General features: G+C 46.6%; 1 protein-coding gene across 2 annotated transcripts in view; it reads left to right on the plus strand.

Moving 5' to 3' along the window:
• Positions 1-24,493, plus strand: part of KCNN1 (potassium calcium-activated channel subfamily N member 1) — a 214,374-nt gene that overhangs the window by 95,815 nt on the left and 94,066 nt on the right. For both annotated transcript variants that reach the window (XM_069217046.1, XM_069217047.1), the window contains exon 3: positions 17,723-17,818. In XM_069217046.1, coding sequence (XP_069073147.1) covers positions 17,723-17,818 — 96 coding nt within the window. The remainder of the gene's footprint in view (positions 1-17,722; positions 17,819-24,493) is intronic.

The following is a 24,493-nucleotide window of genomic DNA, read 5'->3' on the forward strand; positions in this document are numbered from 1 at the left end:
GTAGAATATCTCCATTCCCCAAGACACAAGCCTGAGATCTGTGAACGCTGTAGAATATCTCCATTCCCCCAGACACAAGCCTGAGATCTGTGAATGCTGTAGAATATCTCCATTCACTAAGACACAGCCTGAGATCTGTGAACGCTGTAGAATATCTCCATTCTCCAAGACACAAGCCTGAGATCTATGAACGCTGTAGAATATCTCCATTCCCCAGACACAAGCCTGAGATCTGTGAACGCTGTAGAATATCTCCATTCCCCAAGACACAAGCCTGAGATCTATGAACGCTGTAGAATATCTCCATTCCCCCAGACACAAGCCTGAGATCTGTGAACGCTGTAGAATATCTCCATTCACTAAGACACAGCCTGAGATCTGTGAACGCTGTAGAATATCTCCATTCCCCCAGACACAAGCCTGAGATCTGTGAATGCTGTAGAATATCTCCATTCCCCCAGACACAAGCCTGAGATCTGTGAACGCTGTAGAATATCTCCATTCCCCCAGACACAAGCCTGAGATCTGTGAACGCTGTAGAATATCTCCATTCCCCCAGACACAAGCCTGAGATCTGTGAATGCTGTAGAATATCTCCATTCACTAAGACACAGCCTGAGATCTGTGAACGCTGTAGAATATCTCCATTCCCCCAGACACAAGCCTGAGATCTGTGAATGCTGTAGAATATCTCCATTCACTAAGACACAGCCTGAGATCTGTGAACGCTGTAGAATATCTCCATTCACTAAGACACAGCCTGAGATCTGTGAATGCTGTAGAATATCTCCATTCACTAAGACACAGACTGAGATCTGTGAACGCTGTAGAATATCTCCATTCCCCCAGACACAAGCCTGAGATCTGTGAACGCTGTAGAATATCTCCATTCCCCAAGACACAAGCCTGAGATCTGTGAATGCTGTAGAATATCTCCATTCACTAAGACACAGCCTGAGATCTGTGAATGCTGTAGAATATCTCCATTCACTAAGATACAGCCTGAGATCTGTGAATGCTGTAGAATATCTCCATTCACTAAGACACAGCCTGAGATCTGTGAATGCTGTAGAATATCTCCATTCCCCAAGACACAAGCCTGAGATCTGTGAATGCTGTAGAATATCTCCATTCACTAAGATACAGCCTGAGATCTGTGAATGCTGTAGAATATCTCCATTCACTAAGACACAGCCTGAGATCTGTGAATGCTGTAGAATATCTCCATTCCCCAAGACACAAGCCTGAGATCTGTGAATGCTGTAGAATATCTCCATTCACTAAGACACAGCCTCAGATCTGTGAACACTGTAGAATATCTCCATTCACTAAGACACAGCCTGAGATCTGTGAATGCTGTAGAATATCTCCATTCTCCAAGACACAGCCTGAGATCTGTGAATGCTGTAGAATATCTCCATTCACTAAGACACAGCCTGAGATCTGTGAATGCTGTAGAATATCTCCATTCACTAAGACACAGCCTGAGATCTGTGAACGCTGTAGAATATCTCCATTCCCTAAGATACAGCCTGAGATCTGTGAACGCTGTAGAATATCTCCATTCCCCCAGACACAAGCCTGAGATCTGTGAATGCTGTAGAATATCTCCATTCCCTAAGACACAAGCCTGAGATCTGTGAATGCTGTAGAATATCTCCATTCCCCCAGACACAAGCCTGAGATCTGTGAACACTGTAGAATATCTCCATTCACTAAGACACAAGCCTGAGATCTGTGAACGCTGTAGAATATCTCCATTCCCTAAGACACAAGCCTGAGATCTGTGAACGCTGTAGAATATCTCCATTCACTAAGATACAGCCTGAGATCTGTGAACGCTGTAGAATATCTCCATTCACTAAGACACAGCCTGAGATCTGTGAACGCTGTAGAATATCTCCATTCACTAAGACACAGCCTGAGATCTGTGAATGCTGTAGAATATCTCCATTCCCAAAGACACAAGCCTGAGATCTGTGAACGCTGTAGAATATCTCCATTCACTAAGATACAGCCTGAGATCTGTGAACGCTGTAGAATATCTCCATTCCCTAAGACACAAGCCTGAGATCTGTGAATGCTGTAGAATATCTCCATTCCCTAAGACACAAGCCTGAGATCTGTGAACGCTGTAGAATATCTCCATTCCCCCAGACACAAGCCTGAGATCTGTGAACGCTGTAGAATATCTCCATTCACTAAGACACAGCCTGAGATCTGTGAACGCTGTAGAATATCTCCATTCACTAAGACACAGCCTGAGATCTGTGAATGCTGTAGAATATCTCCATTCCCCAAGACATGCCTGGAAGATCTATGTCTTATGAGGAACTAACCTGTCGTCAAAGGCTGGAGCCTGTAAGATATGTATATTCAGTAGTGTTGCGGGTCCCACTTACCTGAAGCCCAGGTACTGCGGGGACAGAGACAGTCCGCCCTCCCAACGAGTGGTTAACCCTCCACGCTGACTCGCGTGGGCAGCGATGGCTCCTCCGCTAAGGCGGAGGAGGTTTGTCGCCCCTCTGCTTTGTGCAGTGCAGAAAAAGGAAAAATAAAACGATAATAACGCCATGTTATTATCATTTTATTTTTCCTCTGGAGCCAGGTTGGGCTGGGTGGGGCTAGGCTACCTCACAGGGAGGAGGGGTATGTGCACCATACCTGCGCATGACCGTTTAGCCGGCCGTGTTGGTTCAGCCAAACGGTCATGCGCACTCAGCATTTCTCCACCCGGCTGTAATGCACAGCCAGTTGGAGAACTTGCACAGGTCCCTACTCCCTGTCTGAGCGCCGAGCCAGGCCGCTTAGACCAATCACAACTCTGCTGTCATGCTGGTGGCGGCAGCATCATGATTGGCTTAGGGGAGTCTGTGTGCTTCCGTGCTGCTGGGAGTCAGGGAAGAGAAGAGGACGAAGGAGAGATGGAACCGACTCTCTTGACGGAAAAGGTAAGTGTTTTTATTTTTTTTATTTTTTTGATCCCCCCCCCCCTGCCCTTCACCTCCGTTGAGTAGCAGTTGCCACCGGCCGTGGGTGGTAAGTCACCGGGGGAAAGGGAAGGGGCTCTTTACAAGGTGAAGTATCTCACTCAAGGTGGGGGTTGTGGGTTGGTTTTTGCCCTGGCCGGCATCCCTTGCTGCAGGAAAGGTGCTTCAATAAGGTCTCCTTTAAGACAATATAAACACAAGATGTACAGGGACTTCGGAACATGTGTAACATTCATTCTAGGTAGGAACAGTCCGATTCATTCTGCAGCTACCTGGATATATGGGGACGCTGCTCACCCAATGTGTTATCTAGTAGCCTTTCAAAAACCACCCAATAGTCATAAACAATAAACAGTGCCAAAAAGGCTCCCAATGATCCATAGGAGCGGGTCCAGTCATGATTCCTGTTAATGTCATAGGCAGCGCCGAGAAGCAGCATAAATCCCCCTTTGTAGGAATTGCAACAGGCAGTGAATTGTTGAACTAGGTCAACCCAGCCTCGTTGTACAAGAAGAAACAGATCAAAAATTAGGGTTTGGCCAAGTACTTGGGAGGTAGCACATAGAGGAATCCTCTAAATGAATAAGTCCAGAGAATTGAACCCCCAGAAAATGGACTAAGAAATCTAGGGTTCAATGCACTGACCAGGAGGGGTAAACAGGGAGGCAAAAAATGAGGGCCAGGTACAAATAGGAACGGTCTTACGCTTCCTGGCGTCTGAAGGAAGCAGAAAGGTGGGACCAACGACTGCTGAGGACAGCACCACATCAGCAGTGGAAAGAGAAGTGGGGTCCTGGTGGGGGAGATCAGTCCAAGAACTCAGTGGGGGAGAAATAACTCAGGGGGCCCGCTCGAAAAGACCGACGGCAAGGAAGGGAAGATAGGAGGAACGCTGGTATCTTAAAATCCTATCCAATCCGGAAACGGGAAACAAAACCAAGGGAAACAAAACCAAGCGTCTTGGTCAGGGGCAGAGTTTATAATCGTTTTATGGTAAAGGGGCAGGGCCACTGGGATGAGGATCAGTGGGGGGGGGGGGGGGTGCTCGACACTCCCCCTCACTGCACATGTATGTTTGGCAGGCTGTCTCGGGCCGGCCAAACACACATACGCAGTAGGCTCTTTCCAGCCCAGCAACACAGTTGCCAGGCTGGAGAGAGCCTTCACAGGCTCCCAGTCTGCCTGTGAGCGCCCTGCCTGGGCGCTCCCAGCCAATCCTGACGCTGCTCTGAGCAGCACCAGGATTGGCCGCAGGGCAGGTTGGGAGCCTGTACCTGCAGAGGAGCAGATGCAGTGGTGGGGCGGAGGCGATCGAGGTAAGCATGTTTTTAAATTTTTATTATTAATTAAATGTTTATCACCGCTCTGCGTGCAGCCCCACCCCTTCCGCACTCTGCAAGTCGCGACTCATCTTGATTACGCAGAACACTGTAGTGTAGTGCCCACATGCTGATTAGAATGATGGCACTGATACCAGTGGGTAGTGTAGAGAACTGGCACGAGCAAGTGCACTCGGGTTCTTTTATTGGCAGGGTCAACTGACCGATGATGCCCGTGTTGGATGGGTGTGGGGTGTGTATAAAGTCCAGCCCACGGGCAGGGACTGGCAAACTACTACGTGCAGGAGTGCACATGTGTGTCCAGCAGGACATTACAGACGCCCCCTATATAGTCCACACCTCCGTAATCCAATGAGGCGTCTCACATCACGTGGCACCGCTCTGCACTCCTGTGCGGCTGTGGCGCTCCATCCACAATGGGACCAGCGAGTCAGATTCTAAAACAAACATGGCCGCTAGGCAGAACGCGTTGGATAGACCTGGAGATGCGGAACGTCGAGATCACACAAAAACAAACCAAAGAACCTGGACCAAAGACACGCCTGGTGTGTATGCACACTGGAGAATCACCACACACAATACACGGCCAACACGCCCCTCCCCCTGGTCAAGCAGTGTGGCTACTATGGGGAGCACTGGTGCAACCAGTAGGGGACTTAACAAGTAGAATATTTCTATTCTCTAAGGTTGGAGCCTGTTAGACATGTGCATTCAGTAGAATATCTCTATTCTTAAGGTTGGAGCTTGTATGATAAGTGTATTCAGTAGAATATTTCCATCCTGTAATACTGAAGTCTGTAAGATATGTGTATTGAGTAGAATATCTCTATTGTCAAGGCTGAGCCTGTAAGATATGTGTATACAGTAGAATATACTATTCTGTAAGACTGGAACCTGTATAATGTGTTTATTCATCTTTATTCTGTAAGGCTGGAGCCTGTAAAATATGTGTATTCAGTAGCATATTTCTATTCTGAAGGCTGGAGCCTATAAGGTATGATCATTCAGTAGAATATCTCTATTGTCAAGGCTGGAGCCTGTAAGATATGTGTATACAGCAGAATATCCCAATTCTGTAAGACTGGAGCCTGTATGATGTGTTTATTCATTAGAACATCTCTACTCTGTAAGGCTGGAGCCTGTAACATATGTGTATTCAGTAGAATATCTCTAATCTGTAAGGCTGGAGCCTATAACATATGTGTATTCAGTAAAATATCTCTATTCTCAAGGCTGGAGCCTGTAAGATATGGGTATTCAGTAGAAATCGCTATTCTCAAGGCTGGAGCCAGTAAAATATGTGTATACAGTGCAACATCTCTATTCTCAAGGCTGGAGCCTGTAAGATATCTGTATTCCGTAGAATATCTATATTCTCAAGGCTGGGCCTGTAAGAATAGTATATTCTGTAGACTATCTCTATTCTCAAGGCTAGAGCCAGTGAAATATATGTATTCAGTGGAATATCTCTATTCACTAGGCTGGAGCCTGTGAGATATGTGTATTAATTTAATATCTCTATATTGTAAGGCTGAAGCCTATAAAATATGTGTATTCAGTTAAACATCTATTCTCAAGGCAGGAGCCTTTAAGATATGTGTATACAGCAGAATATCCCTATTTTGTAAGACTGGCGCCTGTATGATGTGTTTATTCAATAGAATATCTCTATTCTGTAAGGCTGGAGCCTGTAAGATATGTGTATTCAGTAGAATATCTCTAATCTGTAAGGCTGGAGCCTATAACATATGTGTATTCAGTAAAATATCTCTATTCTCAAGGCTGGAGCCTGTATGATGTGTGTAGTCATTAGAAAATCTCTATTCTGTAAGGCTGGGGCCTGTATGATGTGTGTATTCATTAGAATATCTCTATTCTGTAAGGCTGGAGCCTGTACGATATATGTATTCAGTAGAATATCTCTATTCTGTAAGGCTGGAGCCTGTAAGATATATGCCTTTTGAGGAACTGCCTTTCTGTCTAAGGCATGATCCTGTAAGATCTGCACATTAGGAGGTATTGCTCTGCTGTCTAAGACTGAGCTCCAGATCTGTGAGTTCTGTAAAATGTCTACATTATCCAAGGCAATGGCCTGTAAGATATGATTACTTCGAGGAACAGTTCTACTGCACAAGCTGTGAGCCTCTAAGATCAGTGCATTGTGGGGTACAGCTCTGCTAGGTCTGAGCCTGTAAGATGTATGACCTGTATTCTCAGTAATAGCTGCCTAAAGGCAATCCCGCAGGATCTGTGTATGTTGAGAAACAGCTATGGTAACTTTTGTTTACGTAAGGTCTCTGGATCCTAAGGATCCGCTTCACAGCCGAAGGGAATCATGTCTTGGGTATACATTTACTACTGAGGGCCTGAGCCTGTAAGAACTATGTACTGCGAAGAATAGTATATCTGCGTCAAGTACCTGTAAGATCTGCCCTTCTGAGAAATAATCCTTGAATCTAATGGGTGCAATGACTGTCCTGTGCCTGTAAGGTCTGTGTAATGAACTGAAAACTCTGCTATGAGCTTGAAAGATATGTGTACTATGAGCAGTAGGTCTCCTGTCTGGGGTTAGAGCATGTAAGGTCTATGTATTCTATGGAGCAGTTCATTCTATGGACGTTACCTTTAAGGTTTGCCAAATTCGATAAATAACTCTTCTCTCTAAGCCTTATGCCTGTAAAGTGTCTTTGTTCCGACCAATAACTTTGCTGTCTAAGGGCCTGATTTAGAACTTGGTGGATGAGTTAGTCCCTCACATCGGTGACGGATTTCCCGTCCGCCGAAATATAAATCCCATTATATCCTATGGGATTTATATTTCGGCAGACGGGATTTGCGTCACCATTGTGACGGAGTAATTCGTCCGCCAATATCTAAATCAGGCCCAAGTCTCATGCCTGTAAAATCGGTTTAGCTGATGGGTAACTCTGCTTGCTAAAACTCATGCCTGGAAAGGGCCTTTTTTCTGGTTTATTCCTCCGCCATGTCTTGTGTCTGTAAAGTTTGTGTGGTTTGATGGATAAGTCTATATTCTAAAGCTCATGCCTGTCAGGTGTCTTTATTCTGAGGGATAACTTCACTGTCTAAAGCTTGTGCCTGTATTTTTTTTTATTCTGATGAATGACTGCTATCTAAAGCTTGTGCTTGTAAAGTTTATTTATTCTGATTAGTGACTCTGCTAGCTAAAGCTCATGCCTGTAAAGTTTATTTGTTTCAATTAATAACTCTGATCTCCAAGGCTCATGCCTGTCACGTCTGTTTATCCTGGGGGATAAATCTACAGTATAAGGTTTGTGGCTGTAAAATGAGTTTATCCTTAGGGATAACACAGCTGTCTAAGCTTGTACCTGCCATATGTGTCTATTCTGATCAATAACTCTGCTCTGAAAGGCTTGTGGCTATAAAGTCTGTTTACGGATAACTCTACTGTCTAAGGTAATGCCTGTAAAGTCTGTATATTCTGATAGATAGCTCACTGTGTAAAGTCATGCTTGCAACGTCTGTTCAACCTGAGGGATAAATCTACTGTCTAAGGTTTGTGCCTGTAAAATATGTTTATCCTGAGGCATAACACAGCCAAGGCTTATGTCTGTAAAATGTGTCTATTCTGATAAATAACTCTGCTCTGAAAGGCTTGTGGCTGTAAAGTATGTTATTCCTATGGATAACTCTACTGTCTAAGGTAATGCCTGTAAAGTCTGTATATTCTGATAGATAGCTCCATTGTGTAAGGTCATACTTGTAAAGTCTGTTCATCCTGAGAGATAAATCTACCGTCTAAGGTTTGTGCCTGTAAAATATGTTTATCCTGAGGGATAACACAGCTAATGCATGTGCCTGTAAAATGTGTCTATTCTTATTAATAAATCCACTGTCTATGGTTCATGCCTGTAAAGTGTGTTTATTCTGAAGAATAACTCTACTGTCTAAGGTGACGCATGTATATTCTGATGACTAACTCCACGGCCTAAGGCTTATGTCTGTAAACTTTGTATATTCTGAGGTATAACTCCACGGTCTAAGGTTCATGCCTGTAAAGTCTGTATATTTAGATGAATAGCTCCATTGTCTAAAGTTCATGCCTGTAAAGTGCCTTTATCCTGAGTGACAACTCTGCTGTGTAAGACTCAAGCCTGTAAAGATTGTATATTCTGATGGATAACTCCTCGTTCTAAGGTTGATGCCTGTAAAGTTTGTATATTCTGATGGATAACTCCACTGTCTAAGGCTCATGCCTGTAAAATGTCTTTATCCTGAGTGACAACTCTGCAGTGTAAGGCTAAGGCCTGTAAAGTTTGTGTATTCTGATGAATAACTCCGCTATCTAAGGCTCATGCCTGTAAAGTGTCTTTATCCTGAGTGACAACTCCACTGTCTAAGGCTCATGTCTGTAAACTTTGTCTATTATGAGGTATAACTCCGCGGTGTAAGGCTCATGGCTGTAAAGTGTCTTTATCCTGAGTGACAACTCCACTGTCTAAGGCTCATGTCTGTAAACTTTGTCTATTATGAGGTATAACTCCGCGGTGTAGGGCTCATGGCTGTAGTCTGTATATTTAGGTGAATAACTCCACTGTCTAAGGCTCATGCCTGTAAAGAGTCTTTATCCTGAGTGGCAACGCTGCTGTGTAAGGCTCATGTCTGCAAAGTTTGTATATTCTGATGGATAACTCCGCGTTCTAAGGCTCATGGCTGTAAAGTGTCTCTATCCTGAGTGACAAACTCTGCTGTGTAAGGCTCATGCCTGTCCAGTCTGTATATTCTGATGGACAACTCCGCGTTCTAAGGCTCATGGCTGTAAAGTTTGTATATTCTGATGGATAACTCCGCGTTCTAAGGCTCATGGCTGTAAAGTTTGTATATTCTGATGGATAACGCCGCGTTCTAAGGCTCATGGCTGTAAAGTTTGTATATTCTGATGGATACCTCCGCGTTTTAAGGCTCATGGCTGTAAAGTTTGTATGTTCTGATGGATAACTCCGCGTTCTAAGGCTCATGGCTGTAAAGTTTGTATATTCTGATGGATAACTCCGCATTCTAAGGCTCATGGCTGTAAAGTTTGTATATTCTGATGGATACCTCTGCGTTCTAAGGTTCACGCATGTAAAGTCTGTATATTCTGATGGGTAACTCACATAATTCCATGTAATGTAATCATGCCAAATAACCTCAGAATTCTGAGAGATTTTTCCTCAAATTACTACTAGCATTTGGCGCTATTTTCTTAGCGTAAAATGCACCGCGAGGATGAATTGTGTGCTAAATGCAGCAGAACATGATGACGGCGCGCTCCTGCCCGCTAAATGTGCTCTCGATGTGGGAGTTTTCCCTCCAAATTACTTTAATTTTGCAAGGAGTAATTACAGAATACCAATATTACTCCGATTACTCTAGCATAATCGGAATTCAGCCCTGACCTAGTGAGAGCACTTGCATGAAGGTGCCAGGAGAGTGGATAAGAACGAGGGGTTGCGACAGCCCCGGCCCCCCACCTTTCCCTTCCCTCCCCCCCCCATCCCCCCCCGAACCCACACACAGACACCGCTGGGACCCCAGGGGCCTGCGTCACGCCCCTGACTATTTACCATTTGAAGCCACTGGTAAGTAGTCAACATTTCAAATGTCCTGAAAGGACATCCCGCCTCCCTGTGAAGGAGGGAGGGAGGGAGACACCTGGGGCGGAGGGCGGGGGAGATAAAGTGCTGAGACACCACGAGCGCTTCGGCGAGAGAGGCGTCTGGCAGCTCGGGGTGAGCAGCTTGTGGGGGGCTGCAGTGGGAGCAGGAAGAGCCGTAGGACAGACGGAAAGATGGCGGCGGGAAGGCGCGCCTCTCTGCTGAAAGATGCGAGAGCTCAAGGCAGTGCTCCAAAGGAGCAGTAGGGCTGGGGTAGAGTCAGTGACACGTCAAGCCATCAGAGGGTGGAAGCACATGCAGGGCCGGCCTGGCGTTTATCCCACCGGGCACTTCCCTGGCAGCTGGGGCCATAAGGCCCTGGGCCGCTGCTGGCGCCTCTGGCCCTTTCTATAGCTCCTAGAGGTTACTTTCATCAGGAGCACGGGAGGTTTCTGGAGCGAGAGAGTGAATGTGAGGATGAACAGTGATGGAGAGCGAGAGAGAGAGCGGGGCAGGGGTCACCATGTGTGCCAGGGCTCATTTTGGTTCCCAATCCGCCCCTGGACACACACACAAAACGGTCGGACTCCCCCCGCAGCCCTGCCATCCTTCTGGCGGCCCCAGCCTGTCACCCCACCCCACTGTCTCCAGGGGCCGCAGAGGCCATGCAGAATGTGAAGCCCAACCCGTGCCCTTAGGGGCCACTGTTCCAGGTCCACTTCCTGTACATATGTGCGAGGGCTTTGTCCCTTGTTACCCATTGTTTTGTACGTGGACTGCTATATAAGCGCTTTATCACTTGTTACCCTTTGTTTCCAGACCTGTAGTGTTATGTGAGGGATTTGCCCCCGGTTGCCCTTTGTTTCCAGAGCTGGACTGCCATGTGAGGGCTTTACCCCTTGTTATAGTTTGTTTTAGATCTGGACTGCTCTGTGAGGGCTTTACCCCTTGTTATACTTTGTTTCCAGACCTGGACTGCCATGTGAGGGCTTTACCCCTTGTTATAGTTTGTTTTAGATCTGGACTGCTCTGTGAGGGCTTTACCCCTTGTTATACTTTGTTTCCAGACCTGGACTGCCATGTGAGGGCTTTACCCCTTGTTATACTTTGTTTCAGATCTGGACTGCTGTGTGGTGGGTTTGGCCCTTGTTGCCGTATGTGTCAGGGCATGAAAAGGTGTCTTGGGGCGTTGCCCCTTGTTGCCGTGTGTGTCAGGGCATGGACAGGTGTCTTTGGGCCTGCCCCTTGCTCCCGTGTGTGTCAGGGCATGGACAGGTGTCTTTGGGCCTGCCCCTTGTTCCCGTGTGTGTCAGGGCATGGACAGGTGTCTTTGGGCCTGCCCCTTGTTGCCGTGTGTGTCAGGGCATGGACAGGTGGCTTGGGCCTTGCCCCTTGTTGCTATATATGTCAGGGCGTGGATAGGTGTTCTGGGGCATCGTCGTATGACTCAGTGCCTGGACAGTTGTGTGTGAGGGCCTTACCCCTTGTTGCCCTCATTTCCATTGCTTGGACAGTTGCGTGAGGGCTCTGCTCCTTGTACTGCTGTATGTCGGTGTCCTGACAGCTATGTTAAGGCTCTGCCCTTTCTTGCTTTGGACGCACAAGTGAGTCTTTGTGCCTTGTCACTCACTCTTCCAGATCCTGCACGTTTTTTAGCTCTTTTCCCTTTGTTTCCACATGTATCATGCCTGGACTGCTATGTGGGGAGTGTGTCTTTTGTTGCCACATGCATCATGCCTGGACTGCTATGTGGGGACTGTGCCCTTTGTTGCCACAGGCATCATGCCTGGACTGCTATGTGGGGACTGTGCCCTTTGTTGCCACAGGCATCATGCCTGGACTGCTATGTGGGGACTGTGCCCTTTGTTGCCACATGTATCATGCCTGGACTGCTGTGTGGAGACTGTGGCCTTGGTTGCCACATGCATTATGCCTGGACTGCTATGTCAGGGCTGTGCCCTTTGTTGCCACATATATTGTGCCTGGACTGCTATGTAAGGACTCTACCCTTTGTTGCCACATGCATCATGCGTGGACTGCTATGTGGGGAGTGTGTCTTTTGTTGCCACATGCATCATGCCTGGACAGTCCCCACATAGCAGCCTGGACTGCTATGTAAGGACTCTACCCTTTGTTGCCACATGCATCATGCGTGGACTGCTATGTGGGGAGTGTGTCTTTTGTTGCCACATGCATCATGCCTGGACAGTCCCCACATAGCAGCCTGGACTGTTATGTGGGGACTGTGCCCTTTGTTGCCACAGGCATCATGCCTGGACTGCTATGTGGGGACTGTGCCCTTTGTTGCCACATGTATCATGCCTGGACTGCTGTGTGGAGACTGTGGCCTTGGTTGCCACATGCATTATGCCTGGACTGCTATGTCAGGGCTGTGCCCTTTGTTGCCACATATATTGTGCCTGGACTGCTATGTAAGGACTCTACCCTTTGTTGCCACATGCATCATGCGTGGACTGCTATGTGGGGAGTGTGTCTTTTGTTGCCACATGCATCATGCCTGGACAGTCCCCACATAGCAGCCTGGACTGCTATGTAAGGACTCTACCCTTTGTTGCCACATGCATCATGCGTGGACTGCTATGTGGGGAGTGTGTCTTTTGTTGCCACATGCATCATGCCTGGACAGTCCCCACATAGCAGCCTGGACTGCTATGTGGGGACTGTGCCCTTTGTTCCTTTGTTGCCACAGGCATCATGCCTGGACTGCTATGTGGGGACTGTGCCCTTTGTTGCCACATGTATCATGCCTGGACTGCTGTGTGGAGACTGTGGCCTTGGTTGCCACATGCATTATGCCTGGACTGCTATGTCAGGACTGTGCCCTTTGTTGCCACATATATTGTGCCTGGACTGCTATGTAAGGACTCTACCCTTTGTTGCCACATGCATCATGCGTGGACTGCTATGTGGGGACTGTGCCCTTTGTTGCCACATGCATCATGCGTGGACTGCTATGTGGGGACTGTGGCTTTTGTTGCCACATGCTTCATGCCTAGACTGCTATGTGGGGACTGTGGCCTTTGTTGCCACATGCATCATGTCTAGACTGCTATGTGAGGATTGTGCCCTTTGTTGCCACTTATATCATGCCTGGCCTGCTATGTAAGGACTGCACCCTTTGTTGCCACATGCATCATGCCTGGACTGCTATGTAAGCTGTGTAAGGACTGTGCCCTTTGTTGCCACATATTTCGTGCCTGGACTGCTATGTGAGAACTGTGCCCTTTCTTGCCACATGTATCATGCCTGGACTGCTATGTGAGGGCTGTGGCCTTTGTTGCTACATGTATCATGCCTGGACTGCTATGTGAGGGCTGTGGCTTTGTTGCCATATGTACCTGTGTATGGACAGATAACAGCCTTTTGCCTCTGTCGCCACATGTATCCGTACCTGGACAGTGAAGTGCGGCTCTATTCCATATCCAACATGGGAACAACTCCTGAACAAGCATTTGCAATGCAAGAGGTCTCGCATTTGCTTGAGTTGGAGCTATTGCTGTTGTAAATGCATAACTGTACTTTTCTTGCTATAACTTCACATAATAAAAACATAAACTTGCCCTGTGCTTCTAGCATTCATAATATACCTCTCGAAAACAAACAGTCCAGGTGAACTGCTCACATACAGGTGACAACCAACAAGCGCTACTGTTTCCAGCTCAGGTCCAGGAGGGCCAGATATTCAGGACAGCCACTCATTTAGAATTATTCTAAGCAATTTTTTTTGTAATAGCTTATTTTTATATAGTGCTTCATGCTGTACACCTACTGTTTCTAATTGTGCAACAGTTTTATTAATATTACCCATTTTAATAGTGCTCAATTTAACGACTTCAGAAGGATGAAAGGCTGAGTTGGACTTATCAACCTTTGAATTGATCTGTTGGTCTGCTGATCTCTAGATCTCAGCATGGACAGTTAACTTGCTGAGTTGTCTTGTCAGCTGGTGGTATCCTAAAACTTCGGCATGGGGCCTGCCCTTCAGACCTACCCTGGATGACTTACGAATCACCTCTACCACGGTTCGAGGTCAGTGAGAAACCAACCATGTGCAAAGCCACAGCCCGCGCTCCACTGGGATTCCTTAAATATCAGGAGACACAGTCGGGCAATATCTCTTCTACCTGCACCTACCTCCAGCGCCTAAAAGCCTCTGCTTTCCACCTGCCTGTGGGCAGAAGCAGTCGGTGTTGGCAACCGAGCTGACCTTGGCAGCGCCATTTTCCAGGAGTTTGAAGCCATTTGAGAGTGAGTCAGGCTCCGCCACGTCAATCGCTAAGTGCCTGCTGTCCATTTGTGGTCGATGGGATGACGATTGTCACCTGTGGGAAGCTCTTAAGTTCACGTTTTCATCCCAACCCTTAGATGGCATTACGCCTTCTTGAGTTACCTGATCATTGAAAGTGAGGCAAGCCTGCGATTAGGAAGGCTTCATATCTTTGACATTGTTGGACTTGTAGTGAGAGGGATCTTATGGTGGGAATAAAGACAGAGAAGGAATAAACCGTTTGCGACTTAAAAACTAAAGCCCTCATCCTCCTGTTACATTTATACCAATGTGAATTGTCCCTGGCATAGCAGCTGGAAAAATACTTTTCCCAAAGTGAAATCAACAGATTATTCAATACTTCTCTGTAGGGAAACTTATGAAAGCCTCTCTGATACGTTTTCAAGAGCAAAGTAAGAGGAAAATGAGTCACCTGTACATAAAACTAGAAGAGAGGGGCAGACACACGCAAAGCAGAACGAGCCGTGGATCGTGGCTGGGATGAAAGGCAAAACCTATACCAGATGGGATGAAGGCCCATCACACGCTGTAACCGGAGGAACCGTAAACGTACTGTGATGGCCAACAAAAATGTTCCCTTCGTAAAATCACCTGGGAGGAAAATAAGGACACAAAGGAGGGACATTAAGAAAAATGCACCAATAAAAAGGAAGCATTTAAGACAAGCACAACAACGAAAGAATGTCAATAGTGGGCGTGGGTAAAAGCCCATAGATTGAATACAGCATCTCTTGCAGACAGCGCTGCGCGCTGGCTAGGCTCAACCTAAAATAGTGGAGACATTATTTAGCATAGGCAATGACTGCCATGGCGAATGATGTTACAGGAAGTGATATCAGCTAATTAGCATAGGCAATGACTGCCATGGGGATTGATGTTGCAGGAAGTGATATCAGCTAATTAGCATAGGCAATGACCGCCATGCGGAATGATGTTACAGGAAGTGATATCAGCTAATTAGCATAGGCAGTGACTGCCATGAGGATGGATGTCGCAGGAAGCAATATAGCTAATTAGCATAGAATATGAGCGCCACACAGAGTGATATTACAGAAAGTGATATTGGGTAATTCGCTCAGGTAATGATTGCCATGCTGAATGATATCACTTGAAGTGTTGTCAGTGGAAGAGATGCCATAGTTCTCAAATATATCTTACTTTAAAGGAAATTGGCTATTTTTCCATTCCCTGATTACCCAGCAATCTGAAGTGATAACTACACATGTACTCACAGCGCAGCTTGCAGCCTTAGTGGTGGCCTGCAACAGTTTTAACTGGTGCAACACCAAGGCTGGGATCATGTTGTGCACGCACAAACGAGGCCTGTGCAAAATGTAAATAACTCTGACAGAGCTGCATAATTTCTGTAATTTTGCATTAGGCTTGTTATGCAAAATTATGACATCACGCCACTTTGTGTATTTATGTGCCATTCGAGTAAACATTTACTGAGAATATTGCAATTTGTGGTCAAAACTTACCATAAATGCACAGGAACAACAGAACACATATGGCTACTTTACTGGTAGCGTCACAAATTAACACGGGATGAATTTTGCAGAAAACTCCTCGAATACGTTACAACTGCTTTTTTGCTTCCAGCCCCGCAGAATGGTCCGCAAACTGGTCTCACTTGGAGCTGTGGTTATCCCCCCATCCAAAGATCGATTCTCCACAGCCGAATGTCCACCCCTCTTGTGTAGTATATCCACCTTCAGAAATTGCCATCTAGAACAAGCGAGGTGGCCTAAATTAATCTTTGAGAAAGATGGGTGACATCATGACATGTGACACATGTGAAGGGTAAAGTGGGCCAGCTTTGCCCAGCTTTTTCCGCAAAGTTGAAAGCTTCCTCCACCCATAGCTCTCCGGCTTGGGTGGTCAGAGGGCATCATGTTGCCTACTTTGTCTCTTTAGTCCTGTGAAAATGTGTAATGTTTTCCTTTGTATCCATGATCCTTGCTATGTGTGAGAAGATTGTAGTTCTGTTGGCGATCATGTCTTTGCCAGAAACATGGCTTTGATGCTGGGTCATCCATTTTGGTTTGGGAAGGTATGTTTTATGTATTCGTTGAGTGATGGGTGCAAGGTAGAGGGTTGTAGTGCAGCGGAACATCGCTTTACAAACAAAGTTGGCTTTGGTGTTTGTACGAGGGTTCAGCCAGTCCCACCTTTTTAGCTGTGCCTGAAGGTATCACATATGAGCAGGGATGGACATATTTGCAAGTTTTTCCCTCGCGTGATATGCTTGGGTGGTCGTTTCCTTGAAGACTGTAAGTGAGGTATGATTTTGTGTACAAAAGTCATGTAAGATACCTGCTCAGTACATTCTGCATGCAGATTATAAAGTCACGGAAGAATGTCCACAGCGCAGTGCGTGGGGTTGCAGTACACACTCTTTTTTGAAGTTGACGGGATTCATTTTGTACCCGGTTTAGAAGCAAAAACTATGCCAACAATGGAGCACAAGAAAGTCAAAAAGGTGTGAACTATGCAAAACCGAAAAACTGGCAATTGTCTTGCAAATTCTATTGCCCAGGTCTGTCATGAAGGGAAACCACTTGCCAGTTATGTCTGGCACAGGGCATTCCATGGACCACTGTGCCAGTAGCTAGATAAAAAGCTAGAGATTGCCTATTACTTGTGTGCAAAACAGATTTGGACCAGAGTATATCATAATGAAGGGGAATCACAGAAAGGTGGGCTTTGTGTAGAGCACAATGTGGAAACTACACAGAAGAGGTACATCACACGCGGCAGCAGAGAAGCTTCTCTCACACACACAGAGATGAAACTGCAGGAGCCAGCAGAAGTGCAAGATTCACCACACAGAGAATATGCAAGACAAGGGGTAAGGCTTTGAGGCACAAATTGTCCACTTTGAGTGGGACGCACAGCACGGGCAACAGAAGTCCAAGCTTTGTCCTACACAGACTTGGCATGGTTGGTGGCATGGGACAGAGCACACTTTTCCTCACACACAAACATGGCAGATACCAGGGCCGGAGCAGAGAAAACTTCACCTCTCACAAACAGAACAGGTGACTTGTGTGCAGGTACACTTCAGACTTCCCTCATGCATAGTTCATGGCCAGCACACTGCATGTGTCCACAGCGCAGTGCGTGGTGCGCACACACACACACTCTAGGTAATGCAAGGTACCAGCAGTGCAAGCTTCATTGAATCACACACGTAAGACAGGAAGTGAACAAGAAGTGTGATCTTTACTCCCTTACAGAGCAGGTTTATAAATGTCATGAGCAGTGCAGTTCACCTCCACTGTGCTCGTAAGTCACTCAGCACCTCTCTAGCATCAAGTAGTGACATGTGAGGAGTCTGTTGAGTCAGAGTTTTAAAAAAGCTAAAGCTGAGGTGTAAAATATATGACAGGGCTGTTTCATCGTCTGCTTGGCATAATGCCCACTAACCTCCATCCTCTCTCTTTATTTCTGTCTCCCTCTCTCCAGGAATCTTCCTACTCCTTTGCACTGAAATGCCTTATCAGCCTTTCCACGGCTATCCTGCTGGGTCTCGTTATCATGTACCATGCCAGGGAGATCCAGGTAAGAGCCATGCCGGGTCTTTGCATGAGCGTTCTTCCTAGGTTCGTCGAGGTGGGATGCTCAGTGCTAGTCTGTAGCACTAACAGTGATAGACTCAAAGTCACCCCAAGGTATGAATAAAGATGACGACCTAGATGAAATAGTCCTCATTTTCATTCATCGCTCACATTTGGCTTTGTGCTGTTTTCCCAAAAAATGATTGTTACTTCCTAAATGACTTATTTAACAGGAACTAAAGTGAGGTGTGCTTATGCTCAATACGCCAGATAAACAGCGAAGAGTGACCATGCGGTAGGAAGAGCCTTCAACAAATCCTACATAACTGTAAGGAGGAATACTAAAGAGAGTTACTAGGAGCGTGAAGTACCAGTTTTATTACTGAAATAAAGTGCTTTTGGAAACAGAACGTATTTTAGGAGGACGCTACTACATTCCCCTTATTGACAAAATGCTATAATTGAACGTGTTTGTGAATCTGAGCTTCTCTGTTCCAATATGAAACACGGCATAGCCATTTGTCAGATCTGCTTCACATTGCTATATAATACTGATATCAGGTTTTGGAGGCTGGGTGCTTTGTATTTCTTGCTCTCTAAGGCTGCTCTGGCACTGATCGGATGCATTATGAAATGGAAGGTAAGTGGGCATCTGCAGGGAAAGGAACTGGCAGCTGACAGATCCTCCTACTCAAAGCAATGGGCTGCTCTGCTAAAGCTTCTCTCATGAAAATGTAGGAAAGATTTAGCTAAGGTCCCAATAATACTGAACAAATGAAATTGGAAAGTGAGCTCCCAGGTTGTCCACACTCGGCCAAAGACCAGTTTGAAGGTCTCCATTAGAATGCAATGTTTTGCATACCTAATCACAGTGCCCACCCTGAGTAAGTACCTCGCAATATGCCTTGGTCATGGCATCACAATCTGGTACCTGATTCAGGTATCTGATCATCACAGCATCTGAACTTAGGCGACCCTGTGCACCTGACTGAAGGTCACAGTCCATCAGCAGTGCTTCACAAACCTAACACAAATGGCCACTGCATCCAAGCCACAGCCATGGCATACCTGGCAACCCGTCTGCAGTCGGCCAGTTCCACACAAATAAGTCTGCAGTGCTTTGAATCTGACTATGCCGAGCCCAGCAGGAGTCGGTAGTGATATCCGCTGGGAGGCCAGTCTGTAAAACTACATGTAAGCATGAACGTACTCTGCCTAGTCCTAATATTTGACAATAATAATAATATAGCTAGGAAAATGTATTTTTCCCATGTGGGATAAGTGACTCCACAGAGTGGAAAGTAGGCCAGGAAGGGAAGTTCCCATGGTCTCAGAGATTCTATGTGAGAAGGAGGGCACAAGAATGATATGTGTCCAGCATCGAACAAAGCTGAACGCTGACGGAGGGCGGATTACTGTGAGGCAAAAAGACCATCTATCCCAGTATTTGTATATTTGTACTATTTACAAGTGAGCTATATTTGAAAGCCAAACAAACCCATCACTTAGTTAGAATTGAAGAATCTAAAAATATCTAAGAAGAGGTATTTAAGATTTTGGAGGACATGAAGGTCGAAGAGTCAAGTGGTCATGTGAGATCACTCACAGGTCTTTTATACCCAACGTGCAGGGTATTTTAAGGATAATGTTACTTCAATCAGGTCCGACGTGGAGATATGTAATGGGAACACTTCAAGGAAAAATTGAAAAATGGTAGGTAACACTCGGCCTCCTCTTCTTATGCCTCCACTGGCCCTTGGGACAATCTTCAACTCCTCTCTGAAGATGCCCAAAGCATCCTGGTTAGCATCTGGAGGTCCATCTTAGTGCCCTTCATAATAATTATTAATATTTTTCTCTTTCCACAGGCCTGGTAACAACAGACCTGAAACAGGGCACAATTGTTCCCCTATCAAAAAGAAAAGATTAGATGCTGCTAATGTTAATTATCATGCTACCTGTGATAGCTACAATTCTTGAATATTTTTTGGGCCAAACCAGAGTGCTGCTCTAAGGAGCTCAAAGCTCTTCTAGATGAGGCACAAGCAGGCCTTCCCCAGGGCAGGGGAACTGAGATGGGGAGGATGGCAGCACTGGATGGTCTGCGAACGATGCTGATAGTGTCTGATCACTAATTTTGTTAGATCCGTCTGCAGCATTTGACACTCTTGATCATTGCATCCTACTTAATAGGTTGTCTGCTAGAGGCGTGCATGTAACGGAGTATGACTGGGTTTCCTCTTATTCCCTGATCATGCACAAAAAGTTAAATTAGGTTGCTTCTGGTCAGAAGATGTATCCTTTGAATGCAGAGCCCTTCTGGAACCAGGTCTCTCCCGCTAGTTGTTAAGTCTTTATGGGTAACCCTTGCTTGTTTTGATTACTTCATTTCGTATCCAATTGTCTACCTGTGGGGATGATACCCAATCTCTTTCCCGCCTTCAATCTAGTAACAAGGAAAATTGTTCATTAAAAAACTGTATGGCTGTAGTAAAGAGCTGGATGGAAAGACATTGGCTGAAACTTAACCCAGACAAGTCTGAGGCAGGCAACACCCCTTCCTTATGGCCTGGCTCCCGGTGGCCTTCTGTTGATGCTGGAATGTCCCTTTCACGGTAGATGACCATGTCCCCTGCCCTGAGTGCACAACTGCATGTGTATCTAGCATCCTGCAGGCTGAGGGACCCCTGAACATCAGCGGCAAATGACCCCAGCCCCAACAGGTGCGGTCCAGTAGCCTTTGTCTGCCCTGTTACACCCCCAAATGCAGTCTGACATCTTCCACCTTAGGGAGTTGTCCAGTTCCTATAAATTCATTACGGAGTCTAGGCGCTAAGCAAGATACTGACTTTGAGATGACATTGAAAATCCTCTCAGTGGTGACATAATCCACAGTAGAAAAGCATCAGATTTGTCACATCCCTAAGTTGCTGCCACCAACATTGGTCTACCGTGGCATTTTCCCTTATTGCACTGACTGCTAATTCTGCAAAACCGAGCCAATCACCAGGTATTAGCCAGTGCTTAATTTGCACCGGTGGTTGCTGGTGTGGTCCACTGGCACTCATTTTTGGGGACTGGCACTTAGTTTTCCTCATCAGATATTGAAAGCAAGCAAGAGAGTTTAAGGCGGAAAAGAAACCGTAACAGACAGACGTCAAAACAGGCGCAAAGAGAGAAAGCAGGGGCCTGCAAGAGAGAGACACAGGGTAGCAGGGCCTGGTAGTGGGTTAAGGAGGCCTGAGGTGAACTCAACACGATGCATTCTGGGTATTCGGTGTGCCAGTTTTTACGAGTACCGCCAAAGCAGAGCTTCGAGCACCGGCACTTTCTCTTTTCCAAATTAAGCCTTGGTATCAGCTACCCAAAGAAGAAGCAACTCAATTTCCATGCTGTGTTCTGCAGAAGTTACCTATTCAGTGGAGGGTCTCCTTCAAAGTTTTGTGCATTATTTATAAAGCAATTTAGGGCAATTTGCTAGGTGTTTTAAAGTGCAAACTTAAAAGATATGATAATCCAGCTAGATTGCTTCATTTTTCTGACATATTCCTCTTAGCGATTCTTTGCTTAAAAAAAAAAACAAGTAGGAGGAAAATTGTTCTGTGTGCTAGTCCTTTCTCTCTGGATCGCACTCACATCACTTCCTATTCAAGCCCACCTCCCTTTCCACAAAACGCTGAGGACATATCTTTTGTCTCAACAATGCTTGGTCCTTCCAGCTGTACTGCTAGAGCCAAGAGGCTGCATTGAGGTGACCGTGCGCTTTACAAGACACCGTTAACAAAACAAAAAATAAGGGCAATTCATCTATATATCTTATTTTTTTCACTGAAAAAAACAAAGGTTAAAGTGACATTATAGTCAGCTGTTGAAATAAGACAAGAACTAATGTTAAAAAACCCCATAAACCACTGGAATTCGCAAGTTATAGTTTAGTCAAATAACTATAACTTTCACTGCAAGTACTTCTTATGACCTCAGATATTATGTCACTCATGACATACATAGCCAACTCCCATGTGCGCTCACTTCCCGTCGCCCATCGCCTGTTTTCTTTCATTTTTTGGGTGTAATTTTAACAATGTTGTTCTTTACATCTAACGATTGGTCATTCATGATGTCATTTAACATGCTATGAGTGATGTAATATGTGAGGTCATAAGCAGAGCCGGAGGGCTCCGGAAGCATCAGGAGTGCAAAGGTTCAAGAAACAGGCAACAGGATTGCTGTGCGAGGCTGCGCGGCAGAAGGGTTCGCAAACAGCTACGTAGCAACGCAACACCAATGCAACACCAGCACGAGCCAAAGAGCTGCTCGCGCAACACACCGGGAAGGCCGGAGCAGCCAACAAGGGTTGCGCGCGTGATCACAGCAAGCAGCGTCACCAGAGGCAGTGCTTATGCACAGTCTTTCATAAGGTTCATCAAATCCAGCACCCCCTCACCCCCAGGGACCTGCCATCTGACCTGCTCCTAGTAGTGACGTCACTTGCAGGCTGATTGCCTGACCTACTCAACTAAGGACCAGATGCGCGTGAAGTTGGCAGTTTTTCCTCTTCAAATGTTGCAAAAGTTTAATTTTCAAAACAAAAAATCTACAATTCTAGATTATGCGAGAAATAATGCACCAAATGTTAAGTATCTGTTGGAAAATTATCTTGAACAAAAGTTGTTTTTGTGGGAAAATTCTTCTGCATTTGAAGTTTAAAGAACTTTGCTACCTTTGCGTAATGCAAGGTTTATAAACTTCGCAAAACTTTGGAGGGGAAATAAAAAGGTTTAATATAACACGCAGGTATTTGTAAACTGATATCAACGTTTTAGCTCAGCCATTGACATTCCCAGGGAGGCTGCTCTTTGGATTGTTCTCGATTGCAAGCCAACTAATGGGATTATCCAAGAAGAAACCAGCGCTCATTCCCACCTCGCTCCTAGGTGCATACACGCATGGCTGCCGCGGGGGGTCAGTGCACACGGTTAGGATGCCCCGTTGAGTGAATATCGCTGTCAGGGGTGATGCAGGCTTGGGTGAGCTGTACTACAGAGCTGTGTTTAGGAATCTGCGCAGCCGGCACCCCCGGTCGCGACAGTGGTGGGGGGAGAGGGGAACTTCTCTGAAACTACCTAGGAGGGAGCACACCTTACCGCGGTCTAGTGAACCCCCGTGTGCACGCGCCGGCGGTACATCTCCATGTATGCACATCAAAGGACGGGGCTTTAAAAAGCCATCTACACACCACTCGACCTTGCTTTACGATGACGTCACGGGAGCAGAGTACACAGGTGTGTGTTGTGTACTTCTCTGTGTTACATCACAGCGCTGAGACGTAGTATAACTCTGTGGTGTGGTGCGCCACGCACGCGTTGTATGGGTTCAACCACTGGCAATCTTGAGTCTCTTGCGATGCTCCTGGCCCAGTGACGTCACAGTGACGTGTGAGTGTCCACCCAAGAGAAGCCCCAGTCACCCTCACCTCCAGGTGTGCGTCCAAGCAGGGTGATGGGCAGAGTATGTACAACCCTCGGACATCTTACCTGCCCATCTCCAGGCGCACCTGAAACCCAGAGGGATGCGGGGATGCTGAGGATCAGGTACCGGGGACCTCTGGTGACCCGGACACCGGATCCAGGCGCCACAAGGACACGGATTACATCTCTACGACCTTGTATTACAGCCCCCGAGGGTGTAAGTAAGGCTCGGAGGCGCTAATGCGGCGCGTCCCCTCCAAAGGGACCCTAGTAATGGGTCTCGGGTGTCCACCTGCCCTTCCGCCTCTCCCCATGAAAGGAAGACGCCCCCGCCCACCCTACCGGATCACAGAGCATCTGTGCTCTGTAGTACAGAGCCTTGAAACCCAAGCTGCCTACCTCGAGGAGCGTGGCGCTGCTCGGTGACCTCCTGCGTGACCCTCGGCAGGCAGCTCTGCTTCTTAAGAGATTGGCCCAGCAGATGGCGGCCGGTGAGAGCGCTCAGTGAGCTGTAAGACTGCTGCACGAGGGGTCCCTGCGTGCTCACCCACCAGGAAGGACCACCTCACCCTTCCTGGCTCTGGAAGATGGAAACCGCCAGAGGCCTGAAGTGAGAGCCACCATGCGAGTGCAGTCTGTGACGTCACACGTGTTAGCATGAACATGTAGTGCAGGGTAACTGGCATCCCAGTGCTGACACTTGCATCCCACTGAACTAGGACCTTGCAGAAGGGCTGCCCTGGAGGCATGTCCCAAGCCACCCAAGATATGTGAGACTGGTTTTAAACAAGCATTTGCAATGCAATGGGTCTCGGGTTTGCTCGAGTTAGAGCTATTACCGATGCAAATTCCTAACTGGACTTTTCTTGCCACGTAAATTGAAAATGAAAAGTAAAACAGTTGACATAAGTGAGCCGATTCAAAGCGCCACAGCCGCCATGAGCATGAGTGCGAAGGAGAGACACAAAAGGAAAAAGAAGTTTGCTCGCAGTTAGACTTATCGGCAAAAGTGCAATTATCCATGTAACAGGGGCGGTCTGCAAGGCGGTAACAAGACTGCTCCAAGGAGGGACAAACGTAAAGCATTTACCAATGATAACAAAGGATTTTTGAAAGGCAAGCCCACGAACGAGTGATGGTGATGGGCATGAGGTCGGCGTGTTTAAAAGCCCACAGATAGATTACAACAGCCCAGAGCGCTTGCGTGCTCC

This window comes from Pleurodeles waltl, chromosome 12, assembly GCF_031143425.1.
Source record: "Pleurodeles waltl isolate 20211129_DDA chromosome 12, aPleWal1.hap1.20221129, whole genome shotgun sequence".
Taxonomy (NCBI): Eukaryota; Metazoa; Chordata; class Amphibia; order Caudata; family Salamandridae; genus Pleurodeles; species Pleurodeles waltl.